General features: G+C 44.2%; 1 protein-coding gene across 1 annotated transcript; it reads left to right on the top strand.

The window, feature by feature from the left end:
* Positions 1-970: 970 nt before the first annotated feature.
* LOC134944401 (taste receptor type 2 member 9-like) lies at positions 971-2,159 on the top strand. The gene is made up of 2 exons (XM_063932980.1): positions 971-1,051; positions 1,335-2,159. The coding sequence occupies exons 1-2, from the start codon at positions 971-973 to the stop codon at positions 2,157-2,159; spliced, it is 906 nt and encodes a 301-aa protein (XP_063789050.1).
* Positions 2,160-17,757: the final 15,598 nt, after the last annotated feature.

Here is a 17,757-nt window from a genome sequence, read left to right as displayed (position 1 = left end):
AGTCCTTAGTGTCTAGTCTGAAGATAGTCAGTTTGACATCCTCCTGACCTCTGGCCAACATTGCTGATACAGCCCACCAAGAAACTCTGCAATCTGGCTGGACCATCATGCAATAGATAGCACCTAACCATGTATATACTGTATAGCCATGACCCATGTGGGATGAGCCGTATATGGTAGACATTACCTTTTACAGAAACTTACAATAAAGTTCAAGACTTACTTCATCCTCCCTTCTATTTCTCTGTAACTCTTTTATAAACCATTGTGAATATATGGCAATCCTGTACAAGAAAAATACAGCTATATTATTAAAATAAACAGACCAATAACATTTACATTTACATTATGCAGTGGAATGCGTCAAGCTACTAAAGATACATACATAGGGACTATTATAGTGTATATCCTGGACAGCCTAGAACATGTCTATAATAGTTTATATCCTACATACAGTATACTCATATGTCTGTCCATACTCAGCCTGGTGTGCATGTATCACCTTGGAGAGTTGGACTATGGTTTGGATAATTTAGTTGGATCTATATCTCTCATGATGGACAGAATACATCAAGCGTCACATTTTGCATGTGGTATATACTGTCGCTGATCACAAGGATAGCGGGATTTAGTAACACTGTGATTGAACGATTGCGAGTAGAGTCGCAGAGTACAGCTTTCCCATTTCCATGTTTATCTTTTCCTACATTTCTTGCTCCGTGAGCTAGGGGCGGCATCCTATATAAATGGCAGCCTTTTTGGGGAATACATTGAGCAACTTTTTAGGGGAATCATTTTATTTGTCTACAGATTGTAGAAAGGTGTTGGCTAAATCTTATAAACATCTTACAAATTATTGGGATTGTGCAGTCACAGTGAGGTACGAGTCTCACTAATACAGAAGAGGCATGGAAACTAAAACCTCTGTTACCTGTAACCCTATAATGTGCCGCTTTACATATATCCAAACATGGTTCATACTGAGACACCAGCTGCCGAGCAATGGAATGACCAAGCAAATTTCAGCATGATGAAACAATATCAGCTTGTGGTGAGTTTACATACTCAGAGACATAAGTAAGTTGGATGCATGCCACACATTGCTGAAGAAGATTATCTCCCTCACTCACTACTCAAGATCTGACTTGTAGGTCTTTCCTGAGCTGAGGCTGTTTCTCACAAAACAAAAAACAAACAAGAAGAATATCCCGGGAGGTATTTGTCTCATGGATCTCAATCACCTGATAGCTATCACAGGTTTTATTGTAATAAGTCTTGAGGCCATTACTGGGATATCTGGAAATCTTTTTATACTTTATGTAATTTCCTTCCAGAGTGGCAAAAGACTAGATAAGAGTGCCTGCGATAAAATTATTGTGGCCTTGGCCATATCCAGTGTGTGCCATGTCTGTATTTTGAGTTTCAACATACTATCAGGTTTGATTATTCCTGGAATTTATATGTCCCTTTACGTGACATATGCTGTACTTCTTCTGACTGTATACAGCGCCAATTCCTGTATCTGGCTGACGGCCGGTCTATGCTTCTACTACTTCATAAGGATCACGACCTTCAGCTCCAACATCTTTAATTGGTTCAAGATGAAGATGAACAAAGTCATAACTTGGATGATATTCATGTCACAAATAATGTCTACTCTCAGCTCTTCTCTCAGCCTAATACAATTAGTTGAGCCAATAGACTCTACTAGGAACCACGCTGCCATCTCCTCCAACATGACATCAGGAGCTCAGGGGAACAAGACAATAAACATTGCTTTCCTCATTAATTGTTTTCCCATTCTCATCATGATGGTCACTACTTCCACAACTGTTGTGTTCCTCAGCCTTCACCGTCTCAGACTAAGGAGGAGCATGGGGACATTGGTCAGTGTGAACGTCGCGGCTTATGGAGGAGTTGTCCGTACAATGATTAGTTCCTTGGTGTTTTATGGAATAATGTATGCGTCAATGCTCATTTACTCTTTTGGTATTTTGCTGTCTACAAATCTTGAGAACTGGATAATGTTGATAATGATCTTCTCATTCACCCCGATTCAATCTATCTCCCTAATCTCCGGAACTGCAAAACTGAAAAATGCCTGGGAACAAATGCTATCTTGTGTCAAAGGCAAGATCTGTATGAGAGCTTGCAATTAATTTGTGTGTGTATATATATATATATATATATATATATGTATATGTATAGTACTGTATATGATAGCAACATTTAGACTATAGTAAATGGCATTGACCATATTAAATTGTAATTCTGATGGATCTTGATAACATATATGTGTATTGAATGCCTGTCCTGTATATGAATGTAATAATATAATAATTCACATATTGTAAATAGCACATACAGCGACCACTGTCCTTTGTCCTGGTCACTCATAATACCCATAGATTTTATTCACAAGACCAATAAGTTGATGCAGTATACTTACCACCATCACTGTATACCCTCCCAAGGGGCCAATTCAATTATTTAACCCCTGTGAGTAAGTACGGCTCTACGTGTGTACTTCCAGACTCGCTGACTTTGGATTACATTGCAACAGGACTACTTACAAAATCAGCGAGCTTGGGGCAATATTGGGCTGTGAGGATGGGAAGTTGCTTGCATCTAATTGAATTGAATCCTAAATGTGTAGCATTATAAGACCCTTCATCATTTAGATAAACCACAGTGCATAGCCAGTAGTGAGTGTATTAATATTCTGTACACAACAAGTGATTGCTATTCACACATAAAGGGGCTAATTCAGGTTGTATAGCAAATCGCGATCCAACCGGAATTATTGTGATCGCCTGGGGGGTGCATGCGCAGTGCCTGTCCTGTGCGCGCGTCTGCACTTTCTGCAGGGGGCCGCAGAAAATGCGATCGCTCTGCCTGTCAATCAAGCAGAGGCAGTCGCGGGGCGGAAGGGGGGGGGGCGCCAACGCTCCATTTCCAAGACGGAGCATTGCGGGGGCAGAGGCGGCCAAATGAAGGGCGGTGTGGCGCGAATGGATCCCCACAATGTAGAAGACTGCTTACTAGGATGCTACATTATACATAGATAATAATCCTAATTAAAATGCTAATTAGATACTAATAATAATGTTTATAGTAATTACATTAAAAAAGGTTATTTTCTGAAATAACAAACAAATGCAACACACATAAAATTACACACATAGGACCATGAAAACAATGTATGTGGTCATCTCTTACCAGACATTTCTTAGCATTTTAATAAGATCTATCAGGGCAATCATAAATCCTAAAGATAAAAGGGGAACTTAGTGATCACATAAGACCAAAAATTCAGTCACTTTATATTAACATATTTTTTATGCAAATTAAAGTCCTTGTAGATCTTTATATACAGTATGCATGGTATTAAGTTATAGTAAATAGTGCCAGTAATTAGTATTTGCAGGAAACGGGAGATCCCGCACAGACGCAGCAATTGAATAGGTGTTTATGTTTGTTTTCCTCTACAGTATGTATTAATGTTTCCATATTTACATACCGGGATAAGTGAAGACATTGGTTAGTTTAGAATTTTATTGCTAAATTCAAGGGCCCTCATTCCGAGTTGTTCGCTCGGAGTTTTTCATCGCATCGCAGTGAGAATCCGCTTAGTGCGCATGCGCAATGTTCGCACTGCGGCTGCGCCAAGTAACTTTACAATGAAGAAAGTAATTTTACTCACGGCTTTTTCATCGCTCCGGCGATCGTATTGTGATTGACAGGAAATGGGTGTTACTGGGCGGAAACACGGCGTTTTAGGGGCGTGTGGCTGAAAACGCTACCGTTTCCGGAAAAAACGCAGGAGTGGCCGAAGAAACGGTGGGAGTGCCTGGGCGAACGCTGGGTGTGTTTGTGACGTCAGCCAGGAACGAAAAGCACTGAACTGATCGCACAGGCAGAGTAAGTCTGAAGCTACTCAAAAACTGCTAACTCGTTTGTGATCGCAATATTGCGCATACTTCGGTCGCACTTTTAAGAAGCTAAGATACACCCCAGTAGGCGTAGGCTTAGCGTGTGTAACTCTGCTACATTCGCCTTGCGAGCGAACAACTCGGAATGAGGGCCAATGTTTAGACATTCTAGCCGCATGGTTGTGACACGGACTTCTGTATATCCCATTGTAAATATTAAAAATAAAAATATTTGAATATAAACTGAGTTGAAGTTTGGACTAATGACATCAGTGTTGTGGTGAGAGCTAGGAGTTCCCCTTCTATCTTTATGGTAAATGCTTTTAGAAAGTGGCGCTTCCCTGTCCTTTTTAGCAGCTACTAGTACTTTCTTAGCTTATACCACCTCTGATGGGGGGCTATTCCACACAGTGCCGTAACTAGCCATTTTAGCGCTGTGTGCAAGAAACGACAGTGCCCCCCCCCCCCCCCCCCCATGTAAGACAGGGGCAGTGCACGCCGCAGGCGCGTGAATAATTTATAGGGGCGTGGCTTCACGGGGAAGGGGCGTGGCCACAAAATAACAGCAATTCATACTACGGTGCACAGTAGTCTACATTATTCAAATTACGCTGCACAGTAGCGCCACTACACCAGGTAGATCCCCTTTTATACATTACAGCAGACAGCGTCCCCCTTTTTTACACATTACGGCAGCCAGTCCCCCTCTTTACACATTGCGGCAGCCAGGCCCCCTCTTTACACATTGCGGCAGCCAGACCCCCTTTTTATACATTGTGGCAGCCAGTCCCCCTTTTTACACATTGCGGCATCCAGTCCCCCTCTTTACACATTGCGGCAGCCAGGCCCCCTTTTTACACATTGCGGCAGCCAGGACCCCATTTTACACATTGCGGCAGCCAGGACCCCCCCTTTTTACACATTACGGCAGCCAGTCCCCCTCTTTACACATTGCGGCAGCCAGTCCCCCTTTTTACACATTGCGGCAGCCAGGCCCCCTCCTTACACATTGCGGCAGCCAGTCCCCCTTTTTACACATTGCGGCAGCCAGGACCCCTTTTTACACATTGCGGCAGACAGTCCCCCTTTTTACACATTGCGGCAGCCAGGACCCCATTTTACACATTGCGGCAGCCAGTCCCCCTTTTTACACATTGCGGCAGCCAGTCCCCCTTTTTACTGATTGCGGCAGCCAGTCCCCCTTTTTACACATTGCGGCAGCCAGGACCCCATTTTACACATTGCGGCAGCCAGGACCCCCCCTTTTTACACATTGCGGCAGCCAGTCCCCCTCTTTACACATTGCGGCAGCCAGGCCCCCTCTTTACACATTGCGGCAACCAGGCCCCCTTTTTACACATTGCGGCAGCCACGCACCCTTTTTACACATTGCGGCAGCCAGACCCCCTTTTTATACATTGTGGCAGCCAGTCCCCCTTTTTATACATTGCGGCAGCCAGGACCCCTTTTTACACATTGCGGTGAGAGAGAGAGAGAGAGAGAGAGAGAGAGAAAGAGAGAGAAAGAGAGAGAGAAAGAGAGAGATATATACTTACCTTCTCCCCGCTGACAGGCTCCTCGTGCAGCTTCCTCGGTGCAGGCTGTGTGAGATGAGAAGGAGGAGGAGGGAGGGGGAGCATAGAGCCGCAGCAGCGCTGTTTGATTGGTAGTAAGCGCCGCTGCAGCATCCCCCTCTCCTTCTGTATTGGTTGCCTGGTGCTGCTGTGGATGCTGGGATGAAGGAACCGCATCCCAGCATCCATAGCAGCGCCGGGCAGCCAATACAGAAGGAGAGGGGGATGCTGCGGCGGCGCTTACTACCAATCAAATAGCGCTGCTGCGGCTCCCTGCTCCCCCTCCCTCCTCCTCCTTGAACCCGGCGCTGGTCTCTCTCCTCCAGCGCGGCGGCCGGCGCACGGCGCACACAGAGGCGGCATCTAATGAGCCAATTTGACTCATTACATGCCGCTGGCCGTTGCGCCCCCAGGGCAACTGCGCTGTGTGCCAAGCCCCCTTGGCACACACGTAGTTACGGCCCTGATTCCACATGTCCACTTCTCTTTCTGTGAGGTGTTGTTTCAGCAGGCTTCCCCTGAACCCCCCCCCCCCCAAGTGTCAGTGCATATCCTAATGTTCTAATTTCTCTCTTCCTGTGAGGAATGTTTCCCTCCTGTACCTTGGTTAAGCCCATGAAATATATAACAGTTTCTATAACATCCCCCCTTTCCATTCTCTACTCCACACTATACATACTGTATTGAGATTTCTTAGTCTTTCTGGGTATGTTGTGTGATGTAGGCAATGCACCATTTTAGTTGCCCTTCTTTGTACAGTCTCTAATGTATTAATAATAGTGATGTGCACCGGAAATTTTTCGGGTGTTGTGTTTTGGTTTTGGATTCAGTTCCGCGGCCGTGTTTTGGATTCGGACGCATTTTGGCAAAACCTCCCTAAATTTTTTTTGACGGATTCGGGTGTGTTTTGGATTCAAGTGTTTTTTTTACAAAATTTGGCGGTCATTTTGATCCCATAGTATTATTAACCTCAATAATCATAATTTCCACTCATTTCCAGTCTATTCTGAACACCTCACACCTCACAATATTATTTTTAGCCCTAAAATTTGCACCAAGGTCGCTGGATGACTAAGCTAAGCGACCGAAGTGGCCGACACAAACACCTGGCCCATCTAGGAGTGGCACTGCAGTGTCAGACAGGATGGCAGATTTAAAAAAATAGTCCCCAACAGCACATGATGCAAAGAAAAAAAGAGGTGCACCAAGGTCGCTGAATGGCTAAGCTAAGCGACCCAAGTGGCCGACACAAACACCTGGCCTTTCTAGGAGTGGCACTGCAGTGTCAGTCAGGATGGCACTTCAAAAAATAGTCCCCAAACAGCACATGATGCAACGATAAATGAAAGAAAAAAGAAGTGCAAGATGGAATTGTCCTTGGGCCCTCCCACCCACCCTTATGTTGTATAAACAGGACATGCACACTTTAACAAACCCATCATTTCAGCGACAGGGTCTGCCACACGACTGTGACTGAAATGACTGGTTGGTTTGGGCCCCCACCAAAATAGAAGCAATCAAACTCTCCTTGCACAAACTGGCTCTACAGAGGCAAGATGTCCACCTCCTCCTCATCGTCCGATTCCTCACCCCTTTCACTGGGTACATCCCCCTCCTCACAGATTATTAATTTGTCCCCACTGGAATCCACCATCTTAGGTCCCTGTGTACTTTCAGGAGGCAATTGCTGCTGGTGAATGTCTCCACGGAGGAATTGATAATAATTAATTTTGATGAACATCATCTTCTCCACATTTTCTGTAAGTAACCTCATACGCCGATTGCTGACAAGGTGAGCGGCTGCACTAAACACTCTTTTGGAGTACACACTGGAGGGGGGCAACTTAGGTAAAATAAATCCAGATTGTGCAAGGCCTCCAAATTGCCTCTTTTTCCTGCCAGTATACGTACGGGCTGTCTGACATGCCTGCTCGGATGCGGTCACTCATATAATCCTCCATCATTCTTTCAATGGTGACAGAATCATATGCAGTGACAGTAGACGACATGTCAGTAATCATTGGCAGGTCCTTCAGTCCGGACCAGATGTCAGCACTCGCTCCAGACTGCACTGCATCACCGCCAGCGGGTGGGCTCGGAATTCTTAGACTTTTCCTCGCAGCCCCAGTTGCGGGAGAATGTGAAGGAGGAGCTGTTGACGGGTCACGATCTGCTTGACTTGACAATTTTCTCACCAGCAGGTCTTTGAACCTCTGTAGACTTGTGTCTGCCGGAAAGAAAGATACAACGTAGGTTTTAAATCTAGGATCAAGCACGGTGGCCAAATGTAGTGCTCTGATTTCAACAGATTGACCACCCGTGAATCCTGGTTAAGCGAATTAAGGGCTCCATCCACAAGTCCCACATGCCTAGCGGAATCGCTCTGTTTTAGCTCCTCCTTCAATCTCTCCAGCTTCTTCTGCAAAAGCCTGATGAGGGAAATGACCTGACTCAGGCTGGCAGTGTCTGAACTGACTTCACGTGTGGCAAGTTCAAAGGATTGCAGAACCTTGCACAACGTTGAAATAATTCTCCACTGCGCTTGAGTCAGGTGCATTCCCCCTCCTTTGCCTATATCGTAGGTAGCTGTATAGGCTTGAATGGCCTTTTGCTGCTCCTCCATCCGCTGAAGCATATAGAGGGTTGAATTCCACCTCATTACCACCTCTTGCTTCAGATGATGGCGGGGCAGGTTCAGGAGTGTTTGCTGGTGCTCCAGTCTTCGGCACACGGTGGCTGAATGCCGAAAGTGGCCCGCAATTCTTCGGCCCACCGACAGCATCTCTTGCACGCTCCTGTCGTTTTTTTTTTAAATTCTGCACCACCAAATTCAATGTATGTGCAAAACATGGGACGTGCTGTAATTTGCCCACATGTAATGCACGCACTATATTGGTGGCGTTGTCCGATGTCACAAATCCCCAGGAGAGTCCAATTGGGGTAAGCCAATCTGCGATGATGTTCCTCAGTTTCCGTAAGAGGTTGTCAGCTGTGAGCCTCTTATGGAAAGCGGTGATACAAAGCGTAGCCTGCCTAGGAACGAGTTGGCATTTGCGAGATGCTGCTACTGGTGCCGCCGCTGCTGTTGTTGCTGAGGGAGGCAATACATCTACCCAGTGGGCTGTCACAGTCATATAGTCCTGAGTCTGCCCTGCTTTTTCTGACGTCTGTGTACATTCTCGGTATCGCCTGCCTAGATAAGTAGTACCTAGATGGTTTTTGGTACCGGGGATACATGACCTCAAGAAATTCTCTAAGTCCCTGTGAACTAACGGCGGATAACGGACGCACGTCTAACACCAACACAGCTGTCAAGGCCTGAGTTATCCACTTTGCAACATGATGACTGCTGTGATATTTCATCTTCCTCGCAAAGGACTGTTGGACAGTCAATTGCTTACTGGAAGTAGTACAAGTGGTCTCCCGACTTCCCCTCTGGAATGATGATCAACTCCCAGCAGCAACAACAGCAGCGCCAGCAGCAGTAGGCGTTACACTCTAGGATCCATCGGAGGAATCCCAGTCAGGAGAGGACTCGTCAGACTTGACAGTGACATGGCCTGCAGGACTATTGGCTTTCTTGTCTAAGGAGGAAATTGACACTGAGGGAGTTGGTGGTGTGGTTTGCAGGAGCTTGGTTACAAGAGGAAGGGATTTAGTTGTCAGTGGACTGCTTCCGCTGTCACCCAAAGTTTTTGAACTTGTCACTGACTTATGATGAATGCGCTCCAGGTGACGTATAAGGGAGGATGTTCCTAGGTGGTTAACATCCTTACCCCTACTTATTACAGCTTGACAAAGGCAACACACGGCTTGACACCAGGTGTCCGCATTTCTGTTGAAATAATTCCACACCGAAGAGGTGATATTTTGGGTATTTTGACCAGGCATGTCAATGGCCTTATTCATCCCATGGGCAACAGGTGTCTCCCCGGGTGCCTGACTTAAACAAACCTCTTCACCATCAGATTCCTCCTTGTCAATTTCCTCCTCAGCGCCAGCAACACCCATATCCTCATCCTGGTGTACTTTAACAGTCACATCTTCATTTTGACTATCAGGAACTAGACTGTGGGTGATCCTTCCAGCACTTGCAGGAGGCGTGCAAATGGTGGAAGGAGCCACCTCTTCCCGTCCAGTGTTGGGAAGGTCAGGCATCGCAACCGGCACAATTGGACTCTCCTTGGGGATTTGTGATTTAGAAGAACGCACAGTGCTTTGCTGTGGTTTTGCCAGCTTAACTCTTTTCATTTTTGTAGCGGGAGGATGAGTGCTTCCATCCTCATGTGAAGCTGACCCAGTAGCCATGAACATAGGCCAGGACCTCAGCCGTTCCTTGCCACTCCGTGTCATAAATGGCACATTAGCAAGTTTACGCTTCTCCTCAGACGCTTTTAATTTAGATTTTTGGGTCATCATTTTACTGAACTTTTGCTTTTTGGATTTTACATGCTCTCTACTATGACATTGGGCATCGGCCTTGGCAGACGACGTTGGTGGCATTTCATCGTCTCGGCCATGACTAGTGGCAGCAGCTTTAGCACTAGGTGGAAGTGGATCTTGATCTTTCCCTATTTTACCCTCCACATTTTTGTTCTCCATTTTTTAATGTGTGGAATTATATGCCAGTAATATTATTATATCAATAGCAATGTCCTACTGTACTGTACTACTATATACTGCTCACAACAATGCAGCACAGATATGGATACTTGCAGTGACATGGAGCTGCAAGATACAGCAATGGCCTACTGTACTGTACAACTATATACTGTTGGTCACCAAAATGCTGCACTGTACTACTATATATACTGCTCACAACAATGCAGCACAGATATGGATACTTGAAGTGACACAGAGCTGCAAGATACAGCAATGGCCTACTGTACTGTACAACTATATACTGTTGGTCAACAAAATGCTGCACTGTACTACTATATATACTGCTCACAACAATGCAGCACAGATATGGATACTTGCAGTGACACGGAGCTGCAAGATACAGCAATGGCCTACTGTACTCTACTACTATATACTGTTGGTCACCAAAATGCTGCACTGTTATACTATTTATACTGCTCACAACAATGCAACACAGATATGGATACTTGAAGTGACACAGAGCTGCAAGATACAGCAATGGCCTACTGTACTCTACTACTATATACTGGTGGTCACCAAAATGCTGCACTGTACTACTATATAGTATACTGGTCACACAATAATGCAGCAGATATTGAGCACTGATCAGGATATTGTCTAGAACTGAGTCTGACACGGAGCTGCAAGATACAGCAATGGCCTACTGTACTGTGCTACTATAATATACTGGTGGTCCCCACAATGCAGCACACTGAGCACAGATATGGAGCTTTTCAGGCAGAGAATGTAGCCACATCCTCTCCGCTCAATCTCCAATGCATGAGTGAAAATGACGGCGACGCACGGCTCTTTATATGGAATACGAATCTCGCTAGAATACGACAGCGGGATGATGATGATCGGCCTCGTTCGGTGTTAACCGAGCAAGGTGTGAAGATCCAAGGCTGCCTCGGACCCGTGTAAAACACGTGAAGTTCGGTTGGGTTCGGATCTTGATGAACCGAACCCGCTCATCTCTAATTAATACTATATTTATCCTTTATGTAACCTGAGATAGTGACTCCTAGATCCCTCTCCTCCTCAGTAGTTTCCAGTATAGTGCCATTAAAGCTATATTTATCCATTATGTCACCAGTAATAGTGACTCCTAGATCCCTTTCCTCCTCAGTAGTTACCAGTATAGTGCCTTTAATACTATATTTATCCTTTATGTCACCTGAGCTAGTGATTCCTAGATCCCTTTCCTCCTCAGTAGTTTCCAGTATAGTGCCATTAATACTATATTTATCCTTTATGTCACCTAAAATAGTGACTCCTAGATCCCTTTCCTCCTCAGTAGTTCCAGTATAGTGCCATTAATACTATATTTATCCTTTATGTCACCTGAGATAGTGACTCCTAGATTCCTTTCCTCCTCAGTAGTTCCAGGATAGTGCCATTAATACTATATTTATCCTTTATGTCACCTGAGATAGTGACTCCTAGATCCCTTTCCTCCTCAGTAGTTTCCTGTATAGTGCCATTAATACTATATTTATCCTTTATGTCACCTGAAATAGTGACTTCTAGATCCCTTTCCTCCTCAGTAGTTTCCAGTATAGTGCCATTAATACTATATTTATCCTTTATGTCACCTGAAATAGTGACTCCTAGATCCCGTTCCTCCTCAGTAGTTTCCAGTATAGTGCCATTAATACTATATTTACCCTTTATGTCATCTGAAATAGTGACTCCTAGATCCCTTTCCTCCTCAGTAGTTCCCAGTATAGTGCCATTAATGCTGTATTTATCCTTTATGTCAACTGAAATAGTGACTACTAGATCCCTTTCCTCCTCAGTAGGCCCCAGTATAGTGCCGTTAATACTATATTTATCCTTTATGTAACCTGAGATAGTGACTCCTAGATCCCTCTCCTCCTCAGTAGTTTCCAGTATAGTGCCATTAAAGCTATATTTATCCTTTATGTCACCAGTAATAGTGACTCCTAGATCCCTTTCCTCCTCAGTAGTTACCAGTATAGTGCCATTAATACTATATTTATCCTTTATGTCACCTGAGCTAGTGATTCCTAGATCCCTTTCCTCCTCAGTAGTTTCCAGTATAGTGCCATTAATACTATATTTATCCTTTATGTCACCTAAAATAGTGACTCCTAGATCCCTTTCCTCCTCAGTAGTTCCAGTATAGTGCCATTAATACTATATTTATCCTTTATGTCACCTGAGATAGTGACTCCTAGATTCCTTTCCTCCTCAGTAGTTCCAGTATAGTGCCATTAATACTATATTTATCCTTTATGTCACCTGAGATAGTGACTCCTAGATCCCTTTCCTCCTCAGTAGTTTCCTGTATAGTGCCATTAATACTATATTTATCCTTTATGTCACCTGAAATAGTGACTTCTAGATCCCTTTCCTCCTCAGTAGTTTCCAGTATAGTGCCATTAATACTATATTTATCCTTTATGTCACCTGAAATAGTGACTCCTAGATCCCGTTCCTCCTCAGTAGTTTCCAGTATAGTGCCATTAATACTATATTTACCCTTTAAGTCATCTGAAATAGTGACTCCTAGATCCCTTTCCTCCTCAGTAGTTCCCAGTATAGTGCCATTAATGCTGTATTTATCCTTTATGTCAACTGAAATAGTGACTACTAGATCCCTTTCCTCCTCAGTAGGCCCCAGTATAGTGCCGTTAATACTATATTTAGCCTTTATGTCACATGAGATAGTGACTCCTAGATCCCTTTCCTCCTCAGTAGCTTCCAGTATAGTGCCATTATTACTATATTTATCCTTTATGTCACCTGAAATAGTGACTACTAGATCCCTTTCCTCCTCAGTAGTGTCCAGTATAGTGCCGTTAATATTATATTTATCCTTTATGTCACCTGAAATAGTGACTCCTAGATCCCTTTCCTCCTCAGTAGTTTCCAGTATAGTGCCATTATTACTATATTTATCCTTTATGTCACCTGAAATAGTGACTCCTAGATCCCTTTCCTCCTCAGTAGTTTCCAGTATAGTGCCATTAATACTATATTTATCCTTTATGTCACCTGAGATAGTGACTACTAGATCACTTTCCTCCTCAGTAGTTACCAGTATAGTGCAATTAATACTATATTTATCCTTTATGTCACCTGAGATAGTGATTCCTAGACCCCTTTCCTCCTCAGTAGTTTCCAGTATAGTGCCATTAATACTATATTTATCCTTTATGTCACCTGAAATAGTGACTCCTAGATCCCTTTCCTCCTCAGTAGTTACCAGTATAGTGCCATTAATACTATATTTATCCTTTATGTCACCTGAGCTAGTGATTCCTAGATCCCTTTCCTCCTCAGTAGTTTCCAGTATAGTGCCATTAATACTATATTTATCCTTTATGTCACCTGAAATAGTGACTCCTAGATCCCTTTCCTCCTCAGTAGTTTCCAGTATAGTGCCATTAATACTATATTTATCCTTTATGTCACCTGAAATAGTGACTCCTAGATCCCTTTCCTCCTCAGTAGTTTCCAGTATAGTGTCATTAATACTATATTTATCCTTTATGTCACCTGAGATAGTGACTCCTAGATCCCTTTCCTCCTCAGTAGCTTCCAGTATAGTGCCGTTAAAATATTATATTTATCCTTTATGTCACCTGAGATAGTGACTCCTAGATCCCTTTCCTCCTCAGTAGTTTCCAGTATAGTGCCATTAATACTATATTTAGCCTTTATGTCACCTGAAATAGTGACTCCTAGATTCCTTTCCTCTTCAGTAGTTTCCAGTATAGTGCCATTAATACTATATTTATCCTTTATGTCACCTGAGATAGTGACTTCTAGATCCCTTTCCTCCTCAGTAGTTTCCAGTATAGTGCCATTAATGCTATATTTATCCTTTATGTCACCTGAAATAGTGACTCCTAGATCCCTTTCCTCCTCAGTAGTTCCCAGTATAGTGCCATTAATACTATATTGATCCTTTATGTCACCTGAAATAGTGACTCCTAGATCCCTTTCCTCCTCAGTAGTCCCCAGTATAGTGCCATTAATACTGTATTTACCCTTTATGTCACCTGAAATAGTGACTCCTAGATCCCTTTCCTCCTCAGTAGTCTCTAGTATAGTGCCATTAATACTATATTTATCCTTTATGTCTCCTGAAATAGTGACTCCTAGATCCCTTTCCTCCTCAGTAGTTTCCAGTATAGCACCATTAATACTATATTCAGCCTTTGGATTTTTGAGACCCAGGGCCCTCATTCCGAGTTGTTCGCTCGGAGTTTTTCATCGCATCGCAGTGAGAATCCGCTTAGCGCGCATGCGCAATGTTCGCACTGCGACTGCGCCAAGTAACTTTACTATGAAGAAAGTAAGTTTACTCACGGCTTTTTCATCGCTCCGACGATCGCATTGTGATTGACAGGAAATGGGTGTTACTGGGCGGAAGCACGGCGTTTTAGGGGCGTGTGGCTGAAAACGCTACCGTTTCCGGAAAAAACGCAGGAGTGGCCGAAGAAACGGTGGGAGTGCCTGGGCGAACGCTGGGTGTGTTTGTGACGTCAGCCAGGAACGAAAAGCACTGAAATGATCGCACAGGCAGAGTAAGTCTGAAGCTACTCAAAAACTGCTAAGTCGTTTGTAATCGCAATATTGCGAATACATCGGTCGCACATTTAAGAAGCTAAGATTCACTCCCAGTAGGCGGCGGCTTAGCGTGTGTAACTCTGCTACATTCGCCTTGCGAGCGAACAACTCGGAATGAGGGCCCATGTGCATGATTTTGCATTTTTGACATTAAACTGTATTTGCCACACTCTTGACCATTCCTCTAGTCTACCTAGATTAGACTAGATTTAAAGACATCAATTTATATAATATATATAATAATATAGTAAATTATATTTAAATTCTTTACTGAAATATGCTCAAATAAGTTTCATTTAATGTTTTAGTTTTCAAACTCCAGAATGTTAGCAAAAAAACTCTAATTGCAAATGTGTAATATTAAATTTATGGTAACAGTTAATAAAAATAATTTGTTTACTGTATTTTGCGGGTTTTTAAAAAAAATTGTTTGCATTTTAAGCAACAATCTTAGTTTCTTGATCTTAAATAGTATTTTTTTTATCAGCGCTAAAAAAAAGGGTTTCAATAAATTACAAATGTTTAACCTCCGACACGTGTCGACTGTGTTTTTTCCCCATATGTTGGGCTTTGCAAAATATTTATTTTAGTCTGCATTTCATTTAGGTGCCCATGAGACTCAGAAGCATGTGACTTACATCATCTGGGATAATAAGCTGCACATCTGAAAATCAAGAGTTGCTAAAGGGCAAAAATCTACTCGTACAGGGGTCAAAGAGACTGTGGTGTAAATAGATAACAGTCACTGTGTGTGGAACTGGTGAAGAAATATCTCAAAATATAATACTGTAGTTTTACATCTGTATAAACAATTGAGAATTTCTGAGAATTTGACGAATGCTGCAGCTGGAAATAAAGAATTTGCAAATTAATTATCTTAAAGCATTTAAAAATACATAGCAGTGAAGTACTTCTAATAGGCTTGTAGATGTGTGATCACCTCTAAGTTTCCCCAACAATTAAATGCTTTTGGACCACCTTTCATGAGTTGTGGTTCCCTGTCCAGATGCCCGGCTTTTGATTGAAATGTACAACACTTTGTGTATACTGTCTGTAGATCAGCACAACAGAGGGGACAGGAACTGTGGCCAGTTACCCCAGGGACCTTCCCTTCCGTTCCCTCCCCTAACCTCCCCTCCCACCACCTTCCATTCCTTTCCCTCCTCTTCCCTCCCCTCCCCTAACCTCCCCTCCCCTCACCTTCCATTCCTTTCCCTCGTCTTCCCTCCCCTCGAATGTACTAATTTTGCTTATCTCTGGCCGATTCTGAGTAGGGTAGATCTTGGCTAGATCTTTCTCTGTTCATCTCTGGGCAGACACACACAGTAAAGTATGGTCCAGAACTCATACACAACACCTCCCAACAAGGATAATTGCCCAGGTGCCCAGGCACTTACAGTAGGTAGCAGAGGCATAGAGAAGACACTCACAGATCTTCTTATAACTTGACATGGCTGACTTGACATGCACAATATGTAATAGGTATCTGGGGCTCTTGCTCCCATCGACACAAACAATTGAAAGTTGTCCGTCACTTTGGATGGGAGAGCAGGTGCGAGAAAACAATTGAATTGCCCCCATGAAGGATATCTATCCTACAGAAGCAAATGTACAGATGCAAATAGCCAATTGTTGCATACCGTTCATGCACAGAAGCAAATCTTTATCTGATTCCTAGCCGGACGGATCTTTGGTGTTTCTGTCTTTGTGTGAAATGGGCATTAAGTTTCCATAAAACTCTTTTATAAACCAATTTGAAGATATGGCGATCCTGCAGAATAAAAGTGCAACTATCAGCTCCTAACTGTCATTTGTCAAACACAGCCTGTGACATGGCAGTTGAGAGCTGATTGGCTGCTACTTTATCTCTCTCCACTTTATCACTCTTCAAGAATTCCCTCTCCATGTGTTATGATTCCCGTACTCCAGACCAGATGAGATCTTATGGCAGAGGTCTGAGTACTGGAAAGATATGCTGGTTACGGGAACAGGAAAGCCTAGTAACCCCTGGCGCCCTAACTCCGTTGTCTCGCCCGTGTTATCAGAAATCCCCTGCGAGACTATGGTTGCTTGAGCCCATGGCAGCCGCGTTCGAAGGGCGGATTATGTCTGCCCAACCCCGATGCCCCCTCAGGTCTTAATGGGAGACAAAGGGAAATCCGAGACAGGGTGATAACAAGGGGCCCTCTGACTAAGCAACCAGGCCAGGGGTTACAAGCTATCTAACTTAACCAAAAGTATGTGCGGACAGACCGCCAGGGAAAAGGACAACCAAAGATCCACTGATCCGTTACTCCTATCCAGCACCGCTGGATACCAGAGTGGACTTGTGGGAGCGGAATCCTCCGCAAAAGCTCCGGAACACAATAAAACTAAATAATAAATAGTAAGCGGTCAAGCCGCAACACACGGCTACGCCGCGACTCACGAACACCACAGGATGTTAAAGGTGCTCGGTAGGACTCCAGGAATAGATGACAAATTCCGAGTACTGGATCACTGAGGACAGGAACAACCGAATTGAGCAGGACTGGAAACTCTCTGTAACTGACACAGCCAACAGGAAGCTAACACCGGCGTCTGTGAGAAGTCCTGAGAGTGCTTTATTTGGAAACCCTCCAATCCGGATCCAGACAGGGTAATCATAATTATGCCGTGCAGCTGCATGCTGCACGGCCAGGATACAATTTGACCTGATTAATTAGACCTAGCAACGGGGAACGCGGTCCGACAGTGGCGTCCCCGTTGCTATGGTCTGAGCGGCTCCGTGCACCTGGCGTCTAGCGTTGCTAGGGAGCCGGCGGCTGTCTGCCTGCGGCGTCCCTAGTTGCTAGGCGCCGGGCCGCACTGACGGGCGGACCCTCGGCGCCTAACAGTACCCCCCCCTTGAGGAGGGGTCAAGGAACCCCTAAGGCCAGGTTTCTGAGGAAATTCTCGAAAAAATGCCCTTTTGAGCCTCGGGGCATGGAGATCCTCGTCCAGGACCCAAGACCTTTCTTCTGGACCAT

The sequence above is a fragment of the Pseudophryne corroboree genome, chromosome 7 (genome assembly GCF_028390025.1).
Source record: "Pseudophryne corroboree isolate aPseCor3 chromosome 7, aPseCor3.hap2, whole genome shotgun sequence".
NCBI lineage: Eukaryota > Metazoa > Chordata > Amphibia > Anura > Myobatrachidae > Pseudophryne > Pseudophryne corroboree.
Note: the sequence above shows the minus strand (reverse complement) of the source record. Positions and strands in the feature narration are given on the sequence as shown.

What these genes read in the sequence shown, in the direction of transcription:
- LOC134944401 (XM_063932980.1), top strand. Translation starts at nt 971, where the DNA reads ATGGTTCATACTGAGACACCAGCTGCCGAGCAATGGAATGACCAAGCA. An exon ending in TGAAACAATATCAGCTTGTG is followed by an intron (nt 1,052 to 1,334) that starts GTGAGTTTACAT and finishes ATTTCCTTCCAG; the next exon opens with AGTGGCAAAAGACTAGATAA.